This window comes from Oncorhynchus mykiss, chromosome 12, assembly GCF_013265735.2.
Source record: "Oncorhynchus mykiss isolate Arlee chromosome 12, USDA_OmykA_1.1, whole genome shotgun sequence".
Classification (NCBI taxonomy): domain Eukaryota; kingdom Metazoa; phylum Chordata; class Actinopteri; order Salmoniformes; family Salmonidae; genus Oncorhynchus; species Oncorhynchus mykiss.
In genome coordinates, this window is record NC_048576.1 from 80,808,120 (window position 1) to 80,836,047 (window position 27,928).

The window sequence follows — 27,928 nt, forward strand, 5'->3', positions numbered from 1 at the left end:
TATAAAAAAATGGAATACTCTTTTATTTGTCATCAATCAAATTGAAGACTTAACACTGTTAAGAGAGATAGTTGACTTAAAACTGTCATAAAGAGTCATTTGTTTATAAACATTTCATAAACAGTCATAAGTTATAGTGTCACTGTCACTACATGGGAAAAGTCAGAGATGTTTAGCAGTGATACCTCCAGGAATCCATATTAGATTATCACTGAGATCCACTGAAATGTCTTATAGATAACCATAGAGTCCATGACAACCTTTCGTTATACTGTAGTGCTTCAGAAAGTATTTCACTAATAGCACTTCAGTAAATATCCAAAGTATACAGCCACTACAACATTAGAATGAGTCATAGTTTTTACTCAAAAAATACATTATAATTTACAGTTCTATAAAAATGGTATATTTGCATAACTCCTTATGGGTTTTGGCATTTGTAAAGCTGAGCAATCTTCAGACAGAATGCTGTGCACTAGCCATTTGTAGTCAGTAGATAGTGTCCTTGAAGACACTGAAAAAGCTCAACCCTGCTCAACTGCCTTAACCGCTGTTCTTTTCTGCTCTCCAAAACCCAGTGTTTTCTGGGTACGAAGGACAGCTCACCATGTACATTTATTCACATGCTGGCAAGAAAAGGGGGCAACAGAAAACACTTCTGCAAAGCTGTCTGGACCATGTTGTTGATACACATGTAGTGTTTGCGTTTGAAATGGCATTCATTCAAAAGGGGTGCTTCAGAGAAGACTTGAGCAATAGTGGATTCAGTCTAGTGGTTTCATCCACCTTTGAGTGTCCTCCTGTTCATTCTATGTACAGTAAAGCTTCATTTAAAATACTCAGTGAGAAGAGATTATTCACCAAAACAAAATAAACAGTCAAGTGTCTTATCCTTTGGTTGAGGAACACGTCTCGTAAAGTACTGACAGACAACTAAGCTCCTTAGTTGGATAAAAAGAGAAGATTAAGCTCCCTTCTGAGGGTCAACGGTCACTTGGGGAAGCCTCCAATGAAACCTTCCTTCCACTCAGCATGTGATCACTGAGCTCTTCCCCGTTGATTTGGACTCGTTTTTGGCCACCAGCAATCTGAGGGCATCTCCAGATGAACGAATGAGCTCTCTACCACTTTGACAGAGAGAACGAGAGAGAACGTCAGAGGGTGTGTTAAACAGAGGGAGGGAACGACACTACTCTATGTTGTGTTTTATAACTCTTACTACCTAAATAATATCCAGTACTCTATTACAACTTCTTAATCAACACAGGGTGGTAAAGACCAGTCTCCATCTTACACTACTTACATGTGGTATTCCATGCCCACCAGACTGATGCCGTTCACAGCCAGGATACGATCTCCCAACCTCAGCTTCTGGCACTGGGCGGCTGGGGACTCTGGTACCACTGACTTGATATAGATCCCAGTCATCTTCAGAGGTGTTTTCTACACAGGACACAAGAGGATGCAGGAAGCGTTGAGGTTGGGTCTGAGGACATGCCGTACCTACACTATAGTATCATTACAGGAACATCTCCGCTGTTTCAACTCTATCCTACAGGGGGCACCACATGTTATAGAATCCTCCACAGCACTACACCTGCATGCATATACATGAGTAGAGGCTTTCACAGACCAGGCATGTTTCTGTTATGAATTAAATGATGAAAATAGCACTTTAGTGGAATTTGAAGCCAAAGGCAGACATTGGAATGAGGGTAATAATAACCATTGCAGCTGCCTATTGTGCAATAGAGGAGTCTACCGGTTCTTAGAAATTAGCTTAGTGTTCTCAATGTGGTTCATGGCTGACTTCAAAAGGAGGTCAACACATTTACCACATGTTGTACACCTGTTAGTAAACCCAAGCTTAAGCCCTCACCCACATACCATAACCACACACACACACACACACACACACAAAGTCCCACATAGGCTCAACAGCTCTTCTTGCGATCTGTAGTTGAGATCTACGTCACAGTTCAACTCATCATTCATTTCAAGCTAGATTTCCCTGACTTTGATGCATGATGATGTAACACAGTTAATCATGGGGAATATGTAACCTTTGTAACCAAACAGAATATTAGAGCTTTTTCAAGTTCCATTGATTTCCCCATGCAGAGAGGTGAAAAATAAGAAAGGGAGGTAGAGAAACAAAAAGGAAGATGAGACTTGGGTGAAGGAGATGAACAAAGGAGGAGGTGGAGGAATAAAGACAAGGATTTCACCTACCATTCCATCCACCAGTGCCAGGCCTAGACCATGAGGTCCTCTGTGTAGCTCCACAGTAAACACTTCATCCCTCTCTTTCTCCTCCTCTTCCTCTGCATTATCTTCCTCCACATTCCCATTCCTTCTCTCAGAACATTCCCTTGGGCAGCTGCCTGCTGAGGAGACACACACAAGAACACCCCACATTATACACAGTATCCAATCCAACCTTAACTCTGTTTAAAGTTGTACTTTTCCTGTTATTGTGGTCATTTTAATGAAATTATAAAGAAATCATATCACTGTGGCAATTTGAGACAGGGTTTACTTCAGGAGAAAACATGAAAGTAGTGTCTGTTCCCCTTTGGTTTTCCCTCTACAGTACCTTCTAGGGGTCTCTGTCTGTCTGTCTGTCTGTCTGTCTGTCTGTCTGTCTGTCTGTCTGTCTGTCTGTCTGTCTGTCTGTCTGTCTGTCTGTCTGTCTGTCTGTCTGTCTGTCTGTCTGTCTGTCTGTCTGGTCATATGAAAGAGAAGTTCACAATACTGGGCTTGTTTTGAAGACCTGAGGCATTAGTGTTATAAGGATTATTATTTCTACCAATAGGAAAATATATGGATCAAAGACTGGAGGTTCATCTGAGCTGCTTCAGAGGGACACGCAGTTGGTTTGACCTCCTCAACATACATATAACTACCACTAATATTGAACACAGATGTTGCATTTGGACTCCATATAAAAATCATGTCAAGTCTGAGTGCTATAAAACTGTGGGGAGTCCACTAAATGCATAGACGTTGTAATGAGAACCATACAGAACCCCACTGAGAACAAGCTCTACATGTAAAGCTTTGGGGCCTTGGGAAAGCTCTTCCTCAGGTTGGTCCGGTGCTCTGTGGTGTATTTATCCTGTCACAACAACCTAGCCACCAGCAACAGTACCACCAGCATGCCCTACACTTTCACCCCCCCCCCTCCCCTGGTGTCCCCCTGCTCTCCCCTGGTGTCCCCCTGTTCTCCCCTGGTTCTCCCCTGGTCTCCCCCTGGTGTCCCCCTGCTCTCCCCCTGCTCTAACCCTGGTGTCCCCCTGCTTTCCCCTGGTCTCCCCCTGGTGTCCCCCTGCTCTAACCCTGGTTTCCCCCTGCTCTCCCCTGGTCTCCCCCTGGTGTCCCCCTGCTCTCCCCTGGTCTCCCCTTGGTGTCCCCCTGGTCTCCCCCTGGTGTCCCCCTGCTCTCCCCTAGTCTCCCCCTGGTCTCCCCCTGGTGTCCCCCTGCTCTCCCCTAGTCTCCCCCTGGTCTCCCCTAGTCTCCCCCTGGTCTCCCCCTAGTCTCCCCCTGGTCTCCTCCTGGTCCCCCTCTGGTCTCCCCTGCTCTCCCCCAGCCCGAGCCCATCTGCCCCCCATACAGGACCTGCTCTGGACAATGCCTGTCCCGATTAAGATTCCACGCACCAACCCAACTGTAAATTCCCATGACGGGTCAGCCACTGATCTTTTCTCTCCTGACATCACCACCTCTCTGTAATTCTTGGTACAGATTAAAGGATTAGCAATGCTACCAAAAATAGCGGTAAGTTACCGTTAGCGCCCAAAACCACCGAGGTTGAGAGCAGAGAGCAGGAGCACTCTATGGGACTGGGAGGCCACAGTAATACATGGAGGGAAGCTATGGCCAATGTCATAACCAGGGATATGACATGATTAGAGAATATTTCTGTGAAAGTGGGTAATGTTCAATAGTACATCCTTTTCATACAATATCTTAGGTTTATGACAAACTATTAAACCATAGAGCCCGTATAAAGACAAGGGCCATTGATCGTAATGAGTTCTGATTATGATCAACAAAATGGAAGCTTTAGTAAAGCCCTATTTACACACAACCACAAAGGGGGCCAGGAAGCTTTCAGCAGGCGGTAAGCACTTACACACAACCACACAGGGGGTCAGGAAGCTTTCAGCAGGCGGTAAGCACTTACACACAACCACACAGGGGGCCAGGAAGCTTTAAGCAGGCGGTAAGCACTTACACACAATCACACAGGGGGTCAGGAAGCTTTAAGCAGGCGGTAAGCACTTACACACAACCACACAGGGGGTCAGGAAGCTTTCAGCAGGCGGTAAGCACTTACACACAACCACACAGGGGGTCAGGAAGCTTTAAGCAGGCGGTAAGCACTTACACACAACCACACAGGGGGTCAGGAAGCTTTCAGCAGGCGGTAAGCACTTACACACAACCACACAGGGGGCCAGGAAGCTTTAAGCAGGCGGTAAGCACTTACACACAACCACACAGGGGGTCAGGAAGCTTTCAGCAGGCGGTAAGCACTTACACACAACCACACAGGGGGCCAGGAAGCTTTAAGCAGGCGGTAAGCACTTACACACAACCACACAGGGGGCCAGGAAGCTTTAAGCAGGCGGTAAGCACTTACACACAACCACACAGGGGGCCAGGAAGCTTTAAGCAGGCGGTAAGCACTTACACACAACCACACAGGGGGCCAGGAAGCTTTAAGCAGGCGGTAAGCACTTACACACAACCACACAGGGGGCCAGGAAGCTTTATGCAGGCGGTAAGCACTTACACACAACCACACAGGGGGCCAGGAAGCTTTAAGCAGGCGGTAAGCACTTACACACAACCACACAGGGGGCCAGGAAGCTTTAAGCAGGCGGTAAGCACTTACACACAACCACACAGGGGGCCAGGAAGCTTTAAGCAGGCGGTAAGCACTTACACACAACCACACAGGGGGCCAGGAAGCTTTAAGCAGGCGGTAAGCATTTACACACAACCACACAGGGGGTCAGGGAGCTTTCAGCAGGCGGTAAGCACTTACACACAACCACACAGGGGGCCAGGAAGCTTTAAGCAGGCGGTAAGCACTTACACACAACCACACAGGGGGTCAGGGAGCTTTAAGCAGGCGGTAAGCACTTACACACAACCACACAGGGGGTCAGGGAGCTTTAAGCAGGCGGTAAGCACTTACACACAATCAAATGTTACACAGAGTGTTTGTCTCTGATTTAGAGTTGAGGGAATTTTCTGGTTTTAATCAACAGGAAAGATTCTACTGGACTAAAGGGCTTTTATTATCTAACCTGTTGTTTGGATATGACCTGGGACTGTGGTATCTGAAATCAGAAACATTCAGGATTCTCACAATGTTTTAGATGAAGTGGCATCAAACGTATAGACTCACTCTCTTTTGCTAGGTGTTTGACTCAACGATTGTATATCTTGAGAAAAGGTCAATGTACTGTATAGGACAGGCGCACTAGACTACTATTTGAGAATGTCCGGCGGTCACACACATTTCCTAGGTGGCAAAGGTCCGGATAGGTATTGTCATTAATCGGCATAGTAGCAAACCCCCACCTCCCAACCCATGCGACCTCAAACTGTTTAAATTGTACACAGCCACATTGCTGGCTGAGAGAAAATGTTGTCAGTTTAAACCTAATTTCCTGAAATTCTACGCATTTTGACGTTTTAAAGCTAATTTCTTGATATTCTACACATATTGACATTTCTGTGTGTTCATATGATACCTGACTAACTGAACAAAATCAATGCGGGCTGCTGGTGTTGAGGCCCCTGGGCATGTAATCTGGCCATGATAACTACAGGATTTAGATAGCTGGTTAGTCTAATTTACCCATCTAGCTAACATCGGCTAGTAGTAATCCACTGAACATTTCTGACAGGTTATAAATAGCTCTCTAAGGTCTGTCAGTGAAGGACATAACAAGAGGAACTTGATCCGGACTGTGCTCCGCCTGTTGAGTATGGCTGGTATAGGACTTATACAAAAGTGTTAGAATCTTACACATTGTTTGAGACATCGCTAGAGAAAGCTGACCTGATTTAGGGAGGGGGACGTTATTGCTATCCCTGGAAGTTAACCCTGGAAGTGTCCCTCCCAGTTACGGAATAAGATGTTTAGTCCTTTCCTCCCCTTTCTCAGCTCAACTCCTCCACCACAGAATAAATCATAACCAGAGAGCAGTCTGCTCGCGTTCCCCTCCCATCCACTCCTACAGATGACCTCATGAGCAGAGCTTCAAAAAACAATAAGCCCGAGGAGAAAATTGCCTTTCCTCTACACATGGAATCCACCCTACAGGGAGAACACGACCTTTACACAGCCAGAACAGCTCTTTATTCCTCCAATGACCTGTAGTTTCTGTCCAAAGTCAATAGGGTTGAAGAGATGAAGGGAGGATGAGAGCTCTCCTCCTCCTGTCATATCAAGCACCTTGTGTCAACCTGGAGCCACTGTGGACAAATATGCACCAGGGTCTCCCGGGTCAAGCAGACAAATTCTTCCTTTAATGGAGCCTGTCAGTCATTGGTGGGTTGATATTACGTGGGAGGCACTAGCGACCTAACTCCAGGGGTTACGTACATGAGCCACAGTGTGAGCCGAGGTGGCTGTATTTGCTGTGACAGGAGTTTTACATCACTTTAATCAAAACCCGCAGAGGGAGGGAAAGGCCATGAAGGGATCCTTTGTTATTCTTTGTCTTCATAATTCATCCAATGTGATTGAGACAGGATCCGTTTCTTTTAGTATTACTATGTACAGTATGTGCCCCCCACTGTTACAGCATCATCAATCCTCTGTTATGATTGGTCAATAACACACTTCAGCTGACACATGGCTTTTTATGCTTCTTTTCTGTCAATCAGAGCTGTTTGTATTGTAACTGAATGCTCTGTAACTGAATGCCTGACTGTATGACATAGCCCTCTGTGTTACCTTTCCTGTGCTGCCGTGCTGCTCCCTCCTGCAGGTCTGCCTCCAGCTCAGACTGAGACAGGCCCATTCCCTGGGGGGTGTTGGGGGGCGTCAGCAGGCAGGAGGGGTCCAGAGCCAGGCTCTTGTGGCATCCCAGGTCAGCCTGGCTACTCCTAGGTAGGGCGTTCTGCAGCTCCAGACTCTTCAGCTTGAGGGTCAACTCTGCCTCTGCCAGGCAGCAGCTTAGGTCACCATGAGACCCCCGGGCCTGAGGGGGCGCCGCAGGGCTCAAAGAGTCCACCTCTGCCCTGAGCGAGGGGCGGGGAACTGGGTCAGGGACCACTGTGACAGAGGGCGAGGAGCGTGAGGTCGCAGACTTGGCGTCTGTAGCTGTCCCGCTTAGTGCCTGAAGGGAGGGACAAGTGAATAAAGCGGGGTTAGAAAAACATCAAAGTTAAAATGTCTAATTTACTGAGCACCACCAGTTCAGGGCGGCCACTGCCTCTCATTAGATTGCATATTTGTAAAATTTGGGTACACAGAGTCAGAAGGTCAGATAGGTGGTTACCTGCTGTGTTGTTTGACTGGTGGGGAGACTACGGATGAAGTCCTGCAGATGGCCGAGCTGCTCAAACAGAGCGGGTTCCGTGATTGGTTTACCCAACTCCAGGTGGAAGGTGTTGCTGGGCAGGATAAGGGGAGGGTGGTTGTCAAAACTCTCCAGGATGCCAGCTAGAGGAGGAGGGAAATACAGGACATCATTAAAGACAGAAGACGTGACTCAGAAAAGATTACAACAGAAGCTCTGGAAGAGCTTTCTCACGGTGTACACTACATTATTTATACTTGTATATTTCCTTTTACTTCATTAACTTCATTACATCTGATTTGCAGGTTAATCCTTTAGATTCTCCATTTAAAGAAAGACAGTCATGGCCTCTAGGACAAGATAAAGTTCCCCCCAGGGGGTGCCAGCGGGAGTTGGGCCATTCACACAGAAGAGGTGAGGTGACAGGGGACAGAGAAGGGAGACAGGTGCCAAGTCCTATATTGCGAGGGGCGGATTTGAGAGTTAACTCTGTGGTGAGACTGATTGGGCTGGACAGGGTTCTCCTCTCTAACCTCCCCCTGTACTCATGCTCCAATTTAGAGTTAGACTGGGGCAGGCAGACAGGATTACTCTGGGGAACACACTCAGCCACTGTCACAACTCCTACCGAAGGTGGAACCCCTTCCTGTTCGGGTGCCGCTCGGCGGTCGTCGTCACCGGCCTACTAGCTGCCACTGATCCTTTCTCCCCTTTCTGTTTATTGGTTTCACCTGTTTGTGTTTTAGGCTGATTAGTCAGGCTTTATTTACCGGTAGGCCCGCCTGCTCTTTGTGCGGGATTGTTTTGTGTAACTTGAGTGCACGTCTGTGGGTTACGTGTTTCCCATTTTCATGGGGTTTGCTGGACAGTTTAAGTCCCCTTGTTTGGGGCATTTGTTTTGTTGTGCACCCTGTGTTTTTGTGGGGTTGGCTTATGTTCGCCGTTTTGTGCATTAAAGTGGCACTACCCTGAACTCTCTGCTTCCTGCGCCTGACTTCTCACCCACTACACCAAGAACGTTACAGCCACTCTCAGACACAACAGGGAATAGGCCTCTAGTTACTAATACCTTGACTACACCACTCGCGTCGCATTGCAAAATACATTTAGAGATCTATTATTCAATTATTGCACCCACACTGCTTGCACACGTTAACGAGCGTCTGCGTTGCCAAGGGCTAAAACAGAAGTCCTTTCTGTTTCTGATGCAGATCGCGCTGCAAGTCCTGCCTCTCCCATCTCCTCATTGGTTTGTAGAAGCAGGTACCCACGTGCCATTTCCTCATTGGTTATACCCACGTCGGTGATTGAAAGACGCACTGCTGGTCGTCGTGGTAATACTATGAAAGTTTAGATGCCAATCACCATATAAGTGCAGAGATGAAAAAGCCTGGAAGGAGGAGAGATGACTAGAAACGATTCGGTTGACCGTTTAATGTGTGGATTAATTGTCAAAGTAGAGGACCTTGTGCATTTCAGGTAAAATAACAACTCAATGTTTATATCCCAGGACAAATTAGCTAGCAACAGCAAGCTAGCTAAATAGGACAAATTAGCTAGAAATTGCAAGCTAACTAGCTAAATTGCCATAAATGTTTAATGCTTTTCGACCTGTCCCCAAATGAATGTAATTGGTTCAGAGTTTGTGTTGATATTTTAACCTGTCGTGATCACGTTTGGTGTAGGGGGACAAAATACATTTATGCACGATGGCTCAGCCGGTTTGGGTTCCGTGTAACCTTATCAGGGCATGGGCGACAGTCTGATCTGATTGAATCTTGGCAGAGTGAGTTTGTATACACAAGCGTACAGACTACATAGGCTATGTGAATTTGTTTGTGTCCAAGAAATACGTGTGTTTGTTTGTTTCAAAATATGGTTTATACACGTGAACGTGTCTGTGTGTCTGTTTGGCTACCCGCCGTGACTCTGCTGTATCTGTGTTCCACTCACTGGTCCTGAGGGCAGCCTCCGCCTCGTCTGGCGAGGGGTTCCAGTCTGCAGGACAGGCCCTGCCTGGGTTATACTCCCTCAGCATGTGGTGCAGTTGGGCTGGGTTCAGAGGCATGAACTCAGTCCTCAGAGAGCTCCATGATGCCTGAAACACACACACATATGTACACTCACACGCTACAAGAATATCAATGTACAGGCACAAGGACCGTGATACAAGGAATATGATTGCATATTTCACAAAAGAGTAAACATGGCATCATTTAAATGCAAAAGCTGGCAGAGCTGTTTGATGTCATTGTTGTTAGTGAAACTAAAAATGACAGGGTAGCATTTCCTCAGTGGGGTTATTTCAACACAAAGCTATTTGTGTAAAAAATATTTCAAACCATAAATCTGTCCAAGTACTGTAATTGCAAATTTGTGTCATTCCAATGACAGATTATGTGGTGATGAATTTATTAGGAAAATAAATCTAGGACTGTAAGTAATACTTGTCATGCCAACCTCTATCACTGTCTGTAGTAATAAAATCAACACACACACACACACACGCGCAAACACGCACGCACACACACAGAATGAAGAAATGTTCAAATGCTTGATTGTGGAGGTCAATGTTCCTGAATGTCACATTTTCCATCCATATGACTAAACATTGGTGAGACATAAACGTAAAGTGTCAGATGTCATCAGAAGATGTGCTAATTACAGCGTCTAGATTTCTGTATGTGTTATATGACTATGAACAATCAGGTGTTTGTTATCCTCTCAGTTGACCTCTGTCTGGTTAGTGGGAATAAACACACAAGAGACTTCATCTTCAACTATTTCCTCATTCACTCAGACACACCTTAGAGCTGAGGTGTTTTAATGACTCAGTAACTAACCAGAAAGACATAGGTGAACCATTTCAAGATGACATCATTGGCATAGAGGTGTTATTGGTATGCTGACAGGCATTGTGTAGAATATATCAGACCATATTTACCCCAGCCTTGTAACCCGTCATTCCTCCAATGAGCACACCCTCTTTGTCGCATGACAGCACAGAGGCTGGCCAGAAGGAGGAGTTATGAATGTCATCCTATGAATGTCCAGGGGCTGCAGGAAGACTTCTTTTTTACATTATTTTAAGTCTATATTTACTATATCTACTATTTGACTTGGTGTATCCCAATCATAAGTGGCATAACATTACGGCATCAATGACACAATCATCCTAACTTTGTATCATCGGTAATTACTGGAGACTGAGAGAGCTCAGCCATAACAAAACCATGCCACATCACTGGTAATTTACTATGTCCCTCACTCTCTCGAGCCCAGAACTCCAGATGGAAAACTGAGAATATCACAAGGGTGTGTGCTCCATTTTACCTACCACAACATCTGACCTCGTGCCATGGGAGTGATCCATACACAAAACCACCAGCCTCCTAGCAACAGTCCCCACGAATAGAGGAGAGAGGCAGCCTTTGACTGAGGGGAGACTGGTTCTACTACTGCGGAGCTGTTTTGGGGCTGTTACCATGGCTGCCTTCTGGTTAGATATTGAGAACAGGTGTTGTCTCAAATTGTATTAGCCCCTTATGGCTGTGGATTGAAGAGTGAAATGCTAGACTTTCAGTCCGGTTGCACTGAGTCTCAGCAGGCTCCTTTCTCAATTCCTGGTGAATCAGATCAAGAAACTATCAACTCTGGATCTAAATTAAATATGAGGGAAGCTGCAGGAGAAAATACAACTTTCTGACTGAATTTGATGCTTTAGGGCTGTGCAAACTGTGGTTTTAAGATAAAACCCACAAGTATCCACAACAACAGTGCTGTAATTGGGATGAGTAGGAGGTGATTCTCTCATGTACTAACCCGGGAGAACATTACAAGACCATGACGTGTCCACAGCCTTCCGGCAGCCCCTGGACATTCATAGGATGAGACATACAGTAGTGTGGGCCTGTCACGGCAGAGGTCACTCTTTTCTATGAAGGTGACAGGGCTAAAGCCAGCCTTGTGTCACACACAGACTGGCAACAGGTTTTCCCAATCTCCCTTATCTTTACAGGTGTCATAAACATGACCAGAAACAGGATATGAGTGTGTGTTTAACATTTGTTTCTCCACTTATTTGTTTAATTTGTTTATTTAAACTTTATTTAACTAGGCAAGACAGTTAAGAACAAATTCTTATTTACATTGACGGCCTACCCCGGCCAAACCCGGATGACGCTGGGCCAATTGTGCGCCGCCCTATGGGACTCCCAATCACGGCCGGATGTGATACAGCCTGGAATCGTGTTAACTAACCCAACCACCACCAGATATGTTCAGGCTCAACTTCCCCCAGTAAACATGATCCTCCTTTCAGTGGATTACAGAGAGAATGGCATGCTTAAGGAAGGATTAACTACTCAGTGGCACACAGTTTAAAGCCACAGGCATCAACAACATGGGATTTAAACATACATACAGTGAACCTGGCCATGACCCCACTGTCCGAGGATGTCTAAGGGGGAGTTGGTACATGCAAAAAACACATTTCCAATTCACACGTCTATAATATACACACTTGTACATGTGTGAAACATGATAAATATAAGCACCTACCTAATTATGAATTATTATTATGCCTATTTGTTTAAGTTCTAGGTGCAAGGACTGCCTATCTTGGCAAAATGTGTATTTTCTTCATCAATAGATGAGAAGTCATTGCATAATAGGAGATGTAGAGTACAATTTGGTGGGAGAAATTCCATTGTTTCCAAGCATTCTTTTCCCTCTCCCACAGCTCTGTCAGGCTTTTTTAATGATGTCATGTGGTGGTGCGTGTGAGTTCCACTCAGCTGACATCCGTCAGTGAAAATAAGCTTTCAGCTCTAACATTTTCAATCTGTTCCATACCTTGTAAAACACCTGTGGTCTACAATGGATACATTCAGAATTGCTATAGTGGACAAAAATGTTGTCATTAACACCCCATTGCTTCATTGCTTTACCATTACATCTAGGTGTTGTCATCACACCGATAGTGTTAAGACCATACTTAGGCTAACTGTTCTCATAATATCAGAAGTGTGTATCGTACTAAGATAATAACATTGTGATAGTAGTTTGAATGGGCCATTGTGGGGTGAGAGATGTTGTTTGTTCACTGCCACACTAGTTGTGGGAGAAGGTGTGTGTACACAGACTGTTGGTTTTATACCTCTATAGCACCTTACTAAACATTCCCATGCAGGTACCTGAAGCCTGCAGTATTTTTCCAGATCTGATAACTGGCCAGGGCAGGGGAATGTTTAGTAAGGTGCTATAGAGGTATAAAACCAACAGTCTGTGTACACACACCTTCTCCCACAACTAGTGTGGCAGTGAACTACTTCAACAGTATCACCTCCATCAAAGACAACATGCATTTCTAAGAGTAAAACCTAGTTAGCAATGAAATGTAGGGAAACAGAGTTTCAGTGATGATTCATGAGTGTTTTCAATGTTTTGTCAGATTTTCCTAAATACTTCCCGAAGGTTTCCCACTCGAGGCATGTTCGGTATGCCAATAATCTCCTGTGGGCAGATTCTGCATGTAGACCCAAGAATCTGCCGGGACTGAATGGGATCCCTGTGATAACGAACTGCAGTAGTTTCAGTCTTTGGGTTTTCATCACTGGTTATATGCACTAGAGGTCGACCGATTATGATTTTTCAACGCCAATACCGATACCGATTATTGGAGGACAAAAAAAGCCGATGCCGATTAATCGGACGGTTTTTAAAATGTATTTTTAATAATAACAATTACAACCATACTGAATGAACACTTATTTTAGCTTAATATAATACATCAATAAAATCAATTTAGCCTCAAATAAATATTGAAACATGTTCAATTTGGTTTAAATAATGCAAAAACAAAGTGTTGGAGAAGAAAGTTAAAGTGCAATATGTGCTATGTAAGAAAGCTAATGTTTAAGTTCCTTGCTCAGAACATGAGAACATATGAAAGCTGGTGGTTCCTTTTAACATGAGTCTTCAATATTCCCAGGTAAGAAGTTTTAGGTTGTAGTTATTATAGGAATTATAGGACTATTTCTCTCTATACCATTTGTATTTCATATACCTTTGACTATTGGATGTTCTTCTAGGCATTTTAGTATAGCCAGTGTAACAGTATAGCTTCCGTATCTCTCCTCGCTCCTACCTGGGCACGAACCAGGAACACAACGACAACAGCCACCCTCGAAGCAGCGTTACCCATGCAGATCAAGGGGAACAACTACTCCAAGTCTCAGAGCATCTGACGTTTGAAATACTATTAGCGCACACCCCGCTAACTAGCTAGCCATTTCACATCACATTACACCAGCCTAATCTTGGAAGTTGATAGGCTTGAAGTTATAGACAGCAGAGCTGATGGCAAAACGCACGAAAGTGCTGTTTGAATGAATGTTATGAGCCTGCTGCTGCCTACCATCGCTCTGTCAGACTGCTCTATCAAATCATAGACTTAATTAATAACATAATAACACACAGAATTGCGAGCCTTAGGGCATTAATATGGTCGAATCCGGAAACTATCATCTCGAAAACAAGACGTTTATTCTTTCAGTGAAATGCGGAACCGTTCTGTATTTTATCTAACGGGTGGCATCCATCAGTCTAAATATTCCTGTTACATTGCACAACCTTCAATATTATGTCATAATTATGTAAAATTCTGGCAAATTAGTTCGCAATGAGCCAGGCGGCCCAAACTGTTGCATATACCCTGACTCAGCGTGCAATTAACGCAAGAGAAGTGACACAATTTCACCTGGTTAATATTGCCTGCTAACCTGGATTTCTTTTAGCTAAATATGCAGGTTTAAAAATATATACTTCTGTGTATTGATTTTAAGAAAGGCATTGTTTATGGTTAGGTACACGTTGGAGCAACGACAGTCCTTTTTCGCGAATGCGCACTGCGTCGATTATATGCAACGTAGGACACGCTAGATAAACTAGTAATATCATCAACCATGTGTAGTTATAACTAGTGATTATGATTGATTAAGTTTAATACTAGCTAGCAACTTACCTTGGCTTCTTACTGCATTCGTGTAACAGGCGGGCTCCTCGTGAGGCAGGTGGTTAGAGCGTTGGACTAGTTAACCTTAAGGTTGCAAGATTGAATCCCTGAGCTGACAAGGTAAAAACCTGTCGTTCTGCCCCTGACCAAGGCAGTTAACCCACCATTCCTAGCCGTCATTGAAAATAAGAATGTGTTCTTAACTGACTTGCCTAGTTAAATAAAGATTAAAGAAAAGTGTAAAAGAAAAAGAAAAAAAGAAAATCGGCAAAATCGATGTCCAAAATTACAGATTTCCGATTGTTACGAAAACTTGAAATCGGCCCTAATTAATCGGTTGACCTCTAATATGGACTATCAGGATTGAACGAAGGCGGGGCTTAAACTGCTCGGCTACAAGTGATTCACATGTGGCCCACACAGATCGGAAGGGGGGGGGGGGGGGGGGGGGGGGGGGGGGGGGGGCTTTGGATAAGAGTTTCTTTTTGCGAGGGTGGAAACGTTGCAAACTGCCAGAACTCACAATTCCTAACACGTATAGACCCAGAAGTAAATCACGCAGTTGACCAAATGAATAATGATTTTACTTTTGGGTTAACAGAGATTAGTGTACCAATAATGAACTGAGACACTTGGTGATGTACAGTCTAATACACTGTAAAATACCATTTTGATACACTATATGTTCAAACTGCTTTGGACATCTTGGCTGCAGTGTTATTTAGTGCTCTGACTCAGCAGACCAAACCGAAACAAGAAGTGAAAATAAAGGAAGTGCCCTCTGACCTGTAGTAGGTTCTCCTTGGGCGTTGCCAGCAGATTGACAGCAGCAGAGAGCTTCTGGAAGAACTCCACAGCCAGGTCCCCTAGGCCCATCCCCTGTATCCAGTCCATCAGCAGGTCCAGGTTGGCCCTGATCTGGACCCCTCTAGACCACTGGTAGAACCCACCTCCAGAGCCTGCAGAACAAAACACCATCCAGACACGCTCATGTAATGTCGATCATAGCTATTGAATGTAATGAAACTTCTATAAGATGCAGCATGCTAGCAGATACCCATAGACTTCCAGTTATTGCACAAGCTCTAGTTAGCATTGGCTCACGAAACTACCTCTAACGTTCTTCATAGTGGACACAGAAACATAAGAATTATATCCACAAGTTCATCTTACCCTGGGGAAAGTCCAAATCCCAAAGTATCCCATTAACACATACAGTGTGTATTTTATGAGGATACTTGTGATAGGACTTTAAGGATTTTAAGATTTGATCCTACAAAACCCCATGGATGACAAACAGAGCATGTTGAAGGTCTCACCTCTCTCCATGAGTGCGTTGAAGAGGGATGCGTTGGTGAAGAAGAAGAGGTAGGCGCAGAGCTGCGAGCTGATGTCAGAGTGCACCTGGAAGGCGTTGAGCAGAGACAGCGCCTCCTTCAGGACATCCAGGATGCCACTCACGCCCTCGGGCACACGCAGTTGCCCGCTCTCCGAGAACGGGTTCCCATCCAGCAGGCTTGGCAGTGCCGAGTACATACTCTGAGGACAGAGAGAGGCATGCTAGAGGTGTTAGTCACAGCTACATGACTTTACCTCACTGTACCATAGTCTAGCACAGCACCTCTGTGAGAGAGGGAGATAAGAAACCTTACAGTCACAGCTACTGTACCCAGTACCACTAATATAGAAAGTATACTGCATTATATATTGATCTTTAAAAGGGACGTTTTGTCAGCGATTCTCACTTTATCAGCCATACGCTCTATAAAATAAACCTTCATCAACATGCGAAAATTTGTTGACAGATTCAGTAAAACTGCAGAGGAATCAGTGACTTAGTCAACAGGGCTATGCCCACTGACCCTGAGCTCCCTGAGCCAATCAGAAAACAGTCAGAGCCCAAGGAGGAGGGGTTACAGAAAGCCAGACAGGGACAGACACACTTCCCCTCCAAAGGGGGATAGCCAGGGGCCTGATAGCCAGGGGCCTGATAGCCAGGGGCCTGATAGCCAGGGGCCTGATAGCCAGGGGCCTGAGACTGTCCAGTCTTGACACTCACCATTGTTAACAGTGTACCATACACAGTCCTGGGAATCCCATTGATAACACTGGTGCCACTGGCCATTCCTGACAGAAACACAAATGTTTCCCAGTGACTCAACACCGCTCTGCCCCCTCCAGCCTCCTGATAATTCCCATAATAAATAAATGCCAAGTATCATAAACTAGCTGATAATAGCCCATGCTGTTGACTACTAAGGAATGGCAGTACCAGTGAGTAATAGGCATGAGAATAAACTTATCCTACAACTTCTCCTGGAGTGTTTTGTCTCATGGTTAGTTGTTCCACCAATTAGGTGTCTTTTGAGTAGTGTAACTTGTTGGAAAAAACAAAAATGTTATATTTCACCTACTTTTAGCATTCTGTCATAAACAGTACATGTTCTAAAAAAACGTTTTTTTCCAACTCATGAGGTTAAATAAAAAAATGGACTATAGTAAGTGCCTATTAAGTGCCAAATAAGGTAACAGGGTTGACCGTAACAGGATTGACCGTAACAGGGTTGACGACTTCATCTTAAATCATCCATAAATCCCCTTGTGACAGGGGGAATCTAAGCTTGTTTCATGCAACAGGGAGAGCTAGAGCCTGTAACTATGGGGGAAAAAATGACCTTCCCCTCACCATGTAAAAATGTAAATGTTCCTGTCAACAGGGAAAGTTGACAGGCATGTGTAAGCTTTCTTTTATCAATGGTTTCTGCCATGAAACGGAAATCTAGGGACAGGAAGAGGTGGTCTCGGAGCATTCAAAACAACAACAGCACATACAATCCTGTTCCTGTTCCCACCCATGCCGGTGCTCCCTCCCATCCTGGAACAGTCATCGCCAGGCATTGGGTGTCTATTGCTGGTCTCTGGGTTACTGTGGCAGTGATGGTGCTCTGTTAATGTCATAGAGTTAGTTATAGGGCCCAAACATAGGAAACTCCAGTAAACCCTGCCTGGGAGTGTCTTCCTGGGGCTCACTGTTGAACAGGATAGACCTTTTGTTGCTCTCTATAAATATTTCAAAAGACTTTGGAAATACCCTCGAAGTGGATTTACAGAATATTAAAAAGATGATAAGTAGTCCTTTATTCCACTGGAAAAGATGACACTATCTGACACGCCTATCCTTACTGAGAGAGCCAGAGGGAGTGTGCATGTTTCCCCTGGTTTATTATGGCTTATTGTCTGGCATGCTACCAGCAAACGGAGAATGGTGTTCATAAGGTCTCTAGTCCTGCTTCCCGTAGTCCACAAGCAAAAGATGGCTTTCTATTTGGGCTGTGCAAGGTTTTCTGGAGCAAATAGTCAAGGATGTTATTATTTGTGTACATGTGCGGTGTGTGTGCTAATTGTGTGTGCAAGGCACGTGTCTATGTTTGTGTGCATGCTGCATGCATGTAATCTATTGGTGAGTGTATCAGTGGAGGCTGGCGAGGGGAGGATGGTTCATAATGATGGCTGGAACGGAGCAAATGGAATGCCATCTACAATGTATGATTATAGTGTGTGTGACTATGCACTGACCTTGGTGAGGTAATAGACAGACTGCTGGAAGGTGAACATGATGACCTCCTCCAGGACCGTCATGGCCTCCTCACTGGCAGTCCTAGTGGACCACATCTCTGACTCTGGCTCTGAGCCCTCCTCCTCCTCTTCCTCCTTCCTCCAGGGCAGCAGCTGGGGAACGTCATGCTGGATGAAGTGCAGCAGCTCGATGGAGTTGGCCATCCACAACACCAGCGGCCGCAGGCCTGGGATCAGCTCCTCTATGCTCAGCAGCTGCACATCCTCTGGCTCTTGCTGGACATCACTGAAGCTCCTGCAAGGGGAGACATATAGACAGGTCTGAGTTCAGTACAACAGCCAACAAATACCCTGTACTGGGTGAATGGCACTAAAAGTGGCTTGCAAGTGACTCATATTTTACATCATGAATCTATCCCTTGGAATGAATGCTAATTTAAACCATTACATTTGATTTCCATGTGCAATTGAGTGAAATATGAAATGAAACATTCATTCTTAAAAATCCTTCCTCCTTTCTCAGCAGGCAGCTAAAGCACAGCTTTGGAATACAGTGCCCTACAATAATGTTCCATAATATTAAATCATCATGAGATATCATTTTGACTTCATACACTTCAATGGGCGGCATATAGAGAAGTATGAACATCAAGAGACCATGATTCATTCTCAGCTTCTTATTCTGTAAAGAAGTCACTGGGACATGTGACAATGAGAGAATACTATATCTGTGTACTACACATCCCTCCCAGAAATTCAAGTAGCATTGTTGTTGGAATGTTCCAATTGTTGTTGGAATGTAGTGGAAGGCAGTAGCATCATATTCTAAGACTCCTAGCTCTACATACATGTATATGACTCATAGCAAACACTCATAGCAAACACTAAAGTTGAAAGGGGTGTTAGTGTCAGAGGCAGCAGGTTGCCACTGTTCTGCACCCTGTTGTCATCTTTGCTGTTCATTGTTAGCATTTCTGGGGAAGGCTGAGTGATTGAGGTTGGAGAGGCGGCTACTCACCTTTCTGGTTGGATCACAGCAAGCTCCTTTGTCTTCTCCTGCAAGGGGACGAGATAAAGACAACATTAATTTCAAACCAGCAGCAAGCCTATCTAAGTGATATTCCATCCTGATGACACCTTACATTACATTTCTTTCTTTGCAGTACCCTTGAGACACACAGTATGTTGAATTCCTAACCATTCAAGGTTTATTTGTGGCGTGATGATATAAAAGGTCAATCGTTTGACTGGAGAGAGTGCATTGTTTTTGTGCATAGTGGAGGTGCATAGTTTTACTCACCCACATGGTGAGCTGGATCCGACTGGCTATACGGAGCAGCAACCTTCGGAAGTGTGTCAGCTGGAACGTGGTGGCTGAGTGTTGGATGGACAGGCTCAGCAGGAAGGCAGGGGTCAGTTTGGCCTCGTCCCCATTGGGGTCCACCATGACCAGGACCTCCTGCAGGACCCTGTCCTCCTGCTCCAACTCATAGCTCAGAGATACCTCTCCACCCTCTGGGTCCTTCCACCGAGGAGGAGCCGGCTTCCTCTGGACCCTAGGCCATTTCATGGGGAGGGCGGAGCCACATGATTGACAGGAGGATGACACTCCCATTCCTCCGCCATGGTCGGGGCAGAGTTGTTTCATCCAGAGAGGGGTCTGTGGGGCCCCTGGGGCGGCGGTAGGGTCTTTAAACATGAACAGGTAGTGTCGGCCCAGACCCACCAGGTCCCCAGGGGTCAGCTCCACCTCCTCCTTCAGGAGGAAACCATTCCGGGTGACGGGGGCTCCGTGGAGGGGCTTCAGCAGGGTCAGAGTCCGCTTGGTGTCCCCCGGGAAGGAGTTGGTAGAGTCCAGGCGCCTGACACAGCAGTGCTGGGGAAGAATGTCCGGGGCAAAGAGGAGGATGTCCACCTTGAGCCTTTCCTCATCCTCTCCGTTACAGTGCTCCCTGCAGCAGCCGAAGATGGTGGTGGTGCCGCTCATCAGGTAGATGACAAAGTCCTGCAGCGTAGAGGAGGGGCAATGGAAGGTCAACCAGCAGAATCCATGAGAATGACTGGCGCATTAATTAATGAACTGGTTTCAGTTTGCAATATGCTATGATCATTAGAAACTACTATGTATTAACTACACTGTAATTACACTGCTCCTGCCTAGTACCTAACTACAAAGTAAACACATGCACTTTGACACCACAATACAAAGTGCAAATAAAAGACCTAGGACTTTAATAGAGAAGTTGTGTAATCGTTTGGAGATTGATCAAGCAGGCGCATTAGAGGTGTGTGTTATGTGAGGACAGAACAGATCCAGGATAAGCATGTACTGGCAGTGTGGTGGAGGGACAGGAATGGAAGGGCTTAGGTGTGAAACCATAAGTCCATGTTAAATGAAATCAAAGTACACAGATTCGCAGATTTGTAATTTTTTTAAAGAGTTTATTAGTCACATGCGCAGGGTTGTAGATGTTATCGCAGGGTACAGTGAAATTCGTATGCTCTGAGCTCCAACAGTGCAGGATAGAAAAAGAGAAGTGAATTTCGACAATAATAATAATAATAAAAATAATATTTTATACACATTTACAACTGTAGCAATGATAAATGTGGGGGCAGGGTAAGTGTCCATTTGGGGTGGGGAGGTAGACTGTCCATAGAAGGAGCAGCAAGGGGGAGTGAGAAGTGGATGAAACAATCACTTTTTTTTAAAAACAATACACACATAATCTCCCCCAAAAAAGAAAGAACGAGCAAAAAAAAACAAAAAAAACACTGAGTACAAAACATTATGCTCTTTCCATGACATAGACTGACCAGATGAATCCAGGTGAAAGATATTATCCCTTTTGACGTAAAAATCCACTTCAATCAGTGTAGATGAAGGGAAGGAGGCAGGTTAAATAAGGATTTTTAATCCTTGAGAGAATTCAGACATGGATTGTGTATGTGTGCCATTCAGAGGGTGAATGGGCAAGACAAAAGATTGAAGTGCCTTGAACGGGATATGCTAGTAGGTCCAGGCACACCGGTTTGTGGCAAGAACTGCAGCGCTGCTGGGTTTTTCACGCTCAAAGGTTTCCTGTGTGTATCAAGAATGGTCCACCACCCAAAGGACATCCAGCCAACTTAACACAACTGTGGGAAGCATTGGAGTCAAGATGTGCCAGAATCCCTGTGGAACGCTTTCGACACCGATGAGGTGCCAACAAATTAAGGCTGTTCTGAAGGCAAAGTATTAGGAAGGGTTCTTAGTGTTTTGTACACTCAGTGTATGTGGGAACTCCTTCAAGACTGTTGGAAAAGCATTCCAGGTGAAGCTGGTTGAGAGAATGCCAGTGTGCAAAGCTGTCATCAAGGCAAAGGGTGGCTACTTTGAAGAATCTGTTTAACACATTTTTGGTTACGACATGATTCCATATGTGTTATTTCATAGTTTTGATGTCTTCACTATTATACATACAATGTAGAAACTAGTAAAGATAAAGAAAAACCCTTGAATGAGTAGGTGTGTCCAAACGTTTGACTGGTACTGTATATATATACCATTTCAGGCCCCCGGTGATGTGCACGCTGAGGAAGCTGAAGCTTTTGATCTTCTCGACTGCAGCCCTGTTTATGTGGATGGTGGCGGGCTCTCTCTGCGGTCTCCTGTAGACCACAATCAGCTCCTTTCTTTAGTTGACGCTGAGGGAGAGGTTATTTTCCTGGCACCACTCCGCCATGGCCGTCACCTCCTCCCTGTATGCTGTCTCATCATTGTTGGTAATCAGGCCTACCACTGTTGTGTCATCAGAAAACGTGATGATTGAGTTGGAGAAGTGTGTGGCCACGCAGTCATGGGTGAGCTGTACAGGAGTGGGCTGAGTACCCCTGTGGGGACCCTCTGTTGAGGATCAGTGTGGGGGAGGTCATGACCTTCTAACACCACCCGTCGCTCGGTCATCTGTCCCAAGTCTATTAAAGGCAATTTATGGTTGATCTGAAAATGTAGTCGGAGGCTCCATATGGAGGGTGTGTCGCAATTGCTGAGCCTCCGGAGGCATGCAGAGGCCAAATCAAGCTCCGTACCGCATCGCACCTCTCAAATTTTGTAACAATGCGGAGGGCTCCTTATAGCTCCACATTGACATGATTCGTTGACGGTAGGTGGGGGCGGTACGTCATGTATCGTCAACCACAAACTCACTTCCTTGACAACTTCCTTCACTATAACCCTGCTCTTCTATAACCCTGTATGAAAGCCCTGATACTGTATCATCCCAGCTAGCATGGAAGCCAATCAGCCGCTGAGCAGTGTGTTTGAGCACATACACTTAACTAACTAAATGGTTAAATGGTATTTATTTTCCTGCACATGATATCTGGCAGAATAGATCAAACTGTCTAGGAAGGGAGTTAATAGCTATGAGTCAATGTGAATTGTGACTACACTGACCTGCACTTGAACAACAACACTTACAAGGAAATCAAATCCACTACAGCTCTCATGGTTCACAGGTGATTAAGTTCAGGAAAATCTGGTCTGGAAACACAAAGACACTTTCGAAAATAACTAGTCAAGCCTGAAAATAACTAGTCAAGCCTGAGAAAAACTATTTCATTTATGGAGCTGGAACATTTGTATTCCATAGGACTGATATATGAGTGACTTATTGTTGTCGAGTGGCCAGACCAGGGGCGGGCTCAGTACTTCCCCCAGTATCTGGCACACCCCACCCAGTGTCCTGCACACTCAGCAGTCTCCACAATGAGGATCAAACAACAGAGAGCAGCAGCATTTCCTGTTTCTAGGAATGAGCCTGGTTCTCTGGCTCTCTGGCCCTCTGGCCCTCTGGCTCTCTGGCCCTCTGGCCCTCTGGCTCTCTGGCTCTCTTGCCCTCTGGCTCTCTGGTTCTCTGGCTCTCTGGCCCTCTGGCTCTCTGGTTTTCTGGCTCTCTGGCCCTCTGGCTCTCTGGCTCTCTAGCTCTCTGGCCCTCTGGCTCTCTGGCCCTCTGGCTCTCTGGCCCTCTGGCTCTCTGGCTCTCTGGCCCTCTGGCTCTCTGGCTCTCTGGCCCTCTGGCTATCTGTCTCTCTGGCTCTCTGGCCCTCTGGCTCTCTGGTTCTCTGGCTCTCTGGCTCTCTGACTCTCTGGCCCTCTGGCTCTCTGGCACTCTGGCTCTCTGGCTCTCTGGCCCTCTGGCTCTTTGCTTAGGCCACAGCCTGCCACTCTCACTCTGGTTTTGCATTGAAATATCCAGAATGTTTTGTAAAGGAATAAAAGTGCAGAAAAAAATCTGTCACCCACAGAATCTCTTTTTGAAAGGAATATATATATATATATATTTGTTGAATGTGCAGCTTTTGTGCATAAATGTGCATGTGTGTTCTGGCATGCACGAGCCTGTGTGCAAATGTGTAAGCTAGGCATGTGTACGTGACCATCCACTGAGTTTGTTTAGACATTACAGTGTTCCTTTTGCTCTATTCTCTAATACTATGTACCTTTAATCAGGCCTATCGCCACCTCCACTGCAGAGCCAGCAGGGCTCAGCTGAACTGTGATTGTGAACACAGTGTTCCTTATCTATTCAACGAGCCCTGACGACAGACAACACATCCCAGTGTGGGAACTCTACTGCTGGGACAGGGCCAGCTCCGTCTTCCCGCCTCTCCAGTACATGACCCAGGCTGGCCCACTCAGTGTGTGGACACGAGGATCACCTGTCCACAACATGCCGGTCTACTCCGACTCTGCTTGAGCTCGTGGCTCCAATACTCTGAGCCCATTGTATAATCCAGCAGCAAGACTCAGTCTCTCGCTGTCCCTGTTATAGCATCCTCACTGCAGCTAAAGCCCTCTGCTCTCTGCTCCTCTCTCTCACTGTCTCGCTCTGTTTCTGGGGATTTTAACCCCAGGTTTTAACCTAAGAGGTGCAGTGGGAGCCTCTATAGTGTAGTGGAGTACACTTGTTTACGCCTCAGTGTCTCTGATAAGCCTTTCGTCACAGTGTTTCAGCCACCCTGCCAAGAGACACTTGAGAACCTTGAAAGGTCTTCAGTGGAGCAGCCATCCGGCTCAACCAATTACAGCTGCTGCTATCTGGCTGCCCAGGCCCTCTGTGAAGGATTTCAACATGAATGTGTCGCAGCCGGACACATTCTCCAACCGTACAAACCTATTCTGAGCCTAACTATTCAAGAAAAGACTGACTCTTATCTAACAAATTGACTTCAGCTGTGTCAACTGAAGCCAATCCTTTCATTAAAGTTACTCATCATTTAAGTGAATCAATAATCCGATAGACAAACAAATGCATCTGGGTTTAATGTATAACAGTGGCAACAGCTTCACTTCCCAGTTTTCCTACCTGTCTGTAGCTGTATCCCTGCAGTAGCAGGAAGTAGGGGAAGTCAAAGGGCGGGTGGATGGAGTACTGGGTGGTATTGTCGTCACTGCTCTCCGTCTCCTCCTTCTCCATGCCCAGACGCAGGGCCTCCTTGTCGGCCTCGGCCTCCGGGTCCTCCCTGATGAGCTGGGCCTTCTGCTGGGCCCGCACGGCCTCCTTCTCCATGGCAGACAGGTCCATCTCACTGAGACTCCTCCACATCCCCAGGCCCTCCACATCCTCACCACTGCCGTCCATGAACAGAGAGGTGACCCGCGAACGGCCCTTCTGGAGCTTACGAGCCTGGGCGTTGATACCTGGGGCAGAGAGGAGCACGGGAGAGAGGGAGGATGAGACTAGATGCAGAGAAGTGATTACTAATCATGTATTCATAGTTCATTACAAAATCATTGATTGTGTCCTGATATAGTCACTGTAACATAAACTTCATCATCTATGCATAAACTGAAACTTCACCGTATACTAAACACTCAATAAACTATTAGTGGAGATCTTCCATCAAATCATTCCAGTCCATCACGCACCAACATATCATAATGTTTTACTGAGTTGGCTCTCAGTCAAACCAAACATAGAAGGGGAAGGAGAGGAAATCTGGAGGTGTAGTGAGAGGTGTTGTCCTCTATCTGATATCAACAGGCGTTCCTGGCTGTTGGGCTGATGTACCGCAAAATAAACACTGTTCAGCTCATTTGGAGCCATTAAGCACCATGGAATGTCCAGAGAGCTCAGCTTCACACCAGCTAACAGCTCCTGCTCCCAGGCCTTATCAGCTGTGGAAGTGGGCGTTCTTCCACATTGTTCTGCCACACTGTGTCAGGGGGGCTGGTCAGGCCTGCAGAGGGGGCAACTTCCCCCAGCTTCCCCCAATCAGAGTGGAGCAAAGAGAGTGGAGGGTGATGTGGGGTTTGATGAAAACTGAAAATCACAACAAACGCACGCCAAAGTCAACAAGACCACACAGTGTCCAGTGTGCAGGAAGCAGGCTCTGATGGAAAGAATAACATGTGGAACGGTGGAGACATTCAGGTCCCAGCGGAAAAAGCTTATCCAGCCACAGCCAGTCCCCTGCCCTGGGGGCTTCAGAGTGACCTGTTGGGACCCTGTCGTCAATCCCAGATAAGAGAGAGGGGACACTCTGACCTTGTCTACCCCTCACTGCAGCTTTTGTTTTTCTCTGACCTCTCACTTGCCTGCCATCTCCCCTGCTCTGTCTCATGATAAGCTGGACAATGGATTCTATTACCCTACAGTTAGTGACAGAGATACGAGATCCAATGCCACCCCAACAGAGACAGAATGATGACCTGGGCTTTAGGTTGTTGTTAGTGGGATCACTGAGCTGCACCTGTGTGGTTGACGTACCTGCAGTGACGGTGTCGGTCTCTTTAGCAGTCTGTTCCTCTACGCTCACTCTCTTCTGGATCTCAAAGCGTCTGGAGAAGCCTTCTTTGGGTTTCCATAGCGACTGCAGCATGAGGGGCTTCTCGTGGTCACCCACGACCCGAAAGCACTCTGTCTTCCATTGGTGGTCTGCTCCGGTCTGGCCAATCACGTCGCACAGCACATATCGACTGGGATCCTCTTTCTCCAGACAGTATCTAAGCAACAATAAAAGAGGTTCAGTCAGAATACCATGATAAGATGTAATTCCTCCTGAAATAAAATGACTTTGAGATCATTTGGGTAAAATATCCATATCACCAGCTTTAAGTGATTTGCAATGGTTCACACAATATTAGGATGAGCAGTATTGCAGTCCATGCCATTCAGCCTTGAGGAATGTTCTCTTTCTGCTTGCCTGTTAGCATTGAAGTTAATGCTAACAAATCACATTATGCCAGTGGGCATCCCTAACCCCTCACCTCTCAAGGGCCTCTTTGACAAGTTCCTTGGCACTGGAGCGAGTCGTGGCCAGCACACTCTTGTAGTTGGTTCCCTGGCAGATGTCGCTGCCAAAGATCCTTAGGATACCTGGGGCAGACATCTGACTGGACAGCTCAGCAGGGTCATCTGCAGCCTGCATGTCCCCCGCCATGCTCCTGCCATCTGGGACATGCCCCTGTCCACTGTCTCCCCGCAGGAGGGGGCTCCGGTTGAACACCGTCGACAGTCTGTTGTTGTGGCGGCGGATTTTGTTCTTGGCCGGCTGCCTCACGCCTGTACTCTCTGCTGAATGGGTGGTGCCATCCGAGGTGTTGGACCTGAGAGAGGGAGAAATGGATGGGTAGATGGAGAGACAGAGAGAGAGAGAGAGAAATAAGAGACAGAGACATAGATAGTGACAGAGTGAAACAGAGAGAGCAAGGCAAAGATGTAAATGAAAGTGAGAGTTCAAGAGAGGACACAAAATTAATGGGTAATTAATAAGAGGACAGTATTTCGAGCACCTCTCTACAAATAAATTATATTTCTATTGAAGGCCATACCTCCATTTGAATATACAAAATCCCAGGCAGCTGCATGTAACAAAACTGAAATCCTATTCTGCAAAGTAGACACACTGGATATAAATGACTTACTGCAGGGATCCATTGCTTGGATTCCTCCCCAGCTTTGCCAGGCTCTTCTTTGGCGAGCGGATCAATAGGCCCACTGGAAAGTTGAGGGCTTGTTTGGATACGTGACTACTCCGTTCCTCCGAAATCATCACGACTTAGTTCAGATGTAGGCTATATTATAGGTCAAAGTGCTCCCTAGAAAGCACGGTAAGGCACTATTCTCAAAATAAACTATTTGTGACAAATATACTCAGTCCATTGTGGTATTTGACACTGGAATCCACACTTTCTCGTGGTGATGAAGCCAACTAGGAATTTGTCAGTTCAGGCAGTTTGTAAACTAACTCTGACAAGTTTTCGTAAAGAAGCACGACGTGGAGAAAATGTATTCTCGTCCAGTGGCATTAGACATCAGGCATCTTCCAAAATACACTCGCTTTCAAATTACAGTTATATTCCGAATTTCCAACTCAACAATATCAGGAAACACAAAATACGACTGTAATCCGTTCGATACAATTGTTGCTAAATTGTTTTCATGAACAGAAGTTAGTTGGTCAGAATCAGATACAATGTATCCACGTTCGGGACAGCTACACGAGCGCTAGTTTTAAAAAAAAGTATCTTCTAAAAATAAATAAATACATCCAATGTGAATTACTTCTAATAAATGATCAATTTCAGATACTTAACTAGACTATGTGTTATTCGAAGCACCCTGCGATTCTTGACCTGTCTGCTCCATGCCATCTCTCCTTATCCCGTTAGGCGCATTCAACAGTTCAGTGCCCAACACTGATAGTCTGGTAGAATGCAACCTGTTTGAAAAGTGGTGCTGGAGTTACTACCCTGACGTCATTGCTCATTTCGCGCATGGGAGAGTTGTGGGGAGGGATTTGA

At 45.8% G+C, this 27,928-nt stretch overlaps 1 protein-coding gene across 2 annotated transcripts; it reads right to left on the minus strand.

The window, feature by feature from the left end:
• Positions 1-27,906, minus strand: LOC110538586 (ras-associating and dilute domain-containing protein). Of its 2 annotated transcripts, none has more exons than XM_021625490.2 (15): positions 27,050-27,906; positions 26,393-26,731; positions 25,893-26,128; positions 24,489-24,823; positions 19,439-20,143; positions 19,157-19,194; positions 18,139-18,433; positions 15,882-16,101; positions 15,349-15,521; positions 9,501-9,645; positions 7,527-7,690; positions 6,980-7,364; positions 2,233-2,384; positions 1,304-1,443; positions 1-1,127 (listed from the first exon to the last, which is right to left on the minus strand). In XM_021625490.2, the coding sequence occupies exons 1-15, from the start codon at positions 27,175-27,177 to the stop codon at positions 1,028-1,030; spliced, it is 3,555 nt and encodes a 1,184-aa protein (XP_021481165.2). In that variant the 5' UTR covers positions 27,178-27,906; the 3' UTR covers positions 1-1,027. The 2 variants fall into 2 exon arrangements, with proteins under 2 accessions (XP_021481165.2, XP_021481164.2); XM_021625489.2 differs by having other exon boundaries at positions 2,233-2,387; positions 27,050-27,904.
• Between the last annotated feature and the right edge of the window lie 22 nt (positions 27,907-27,928).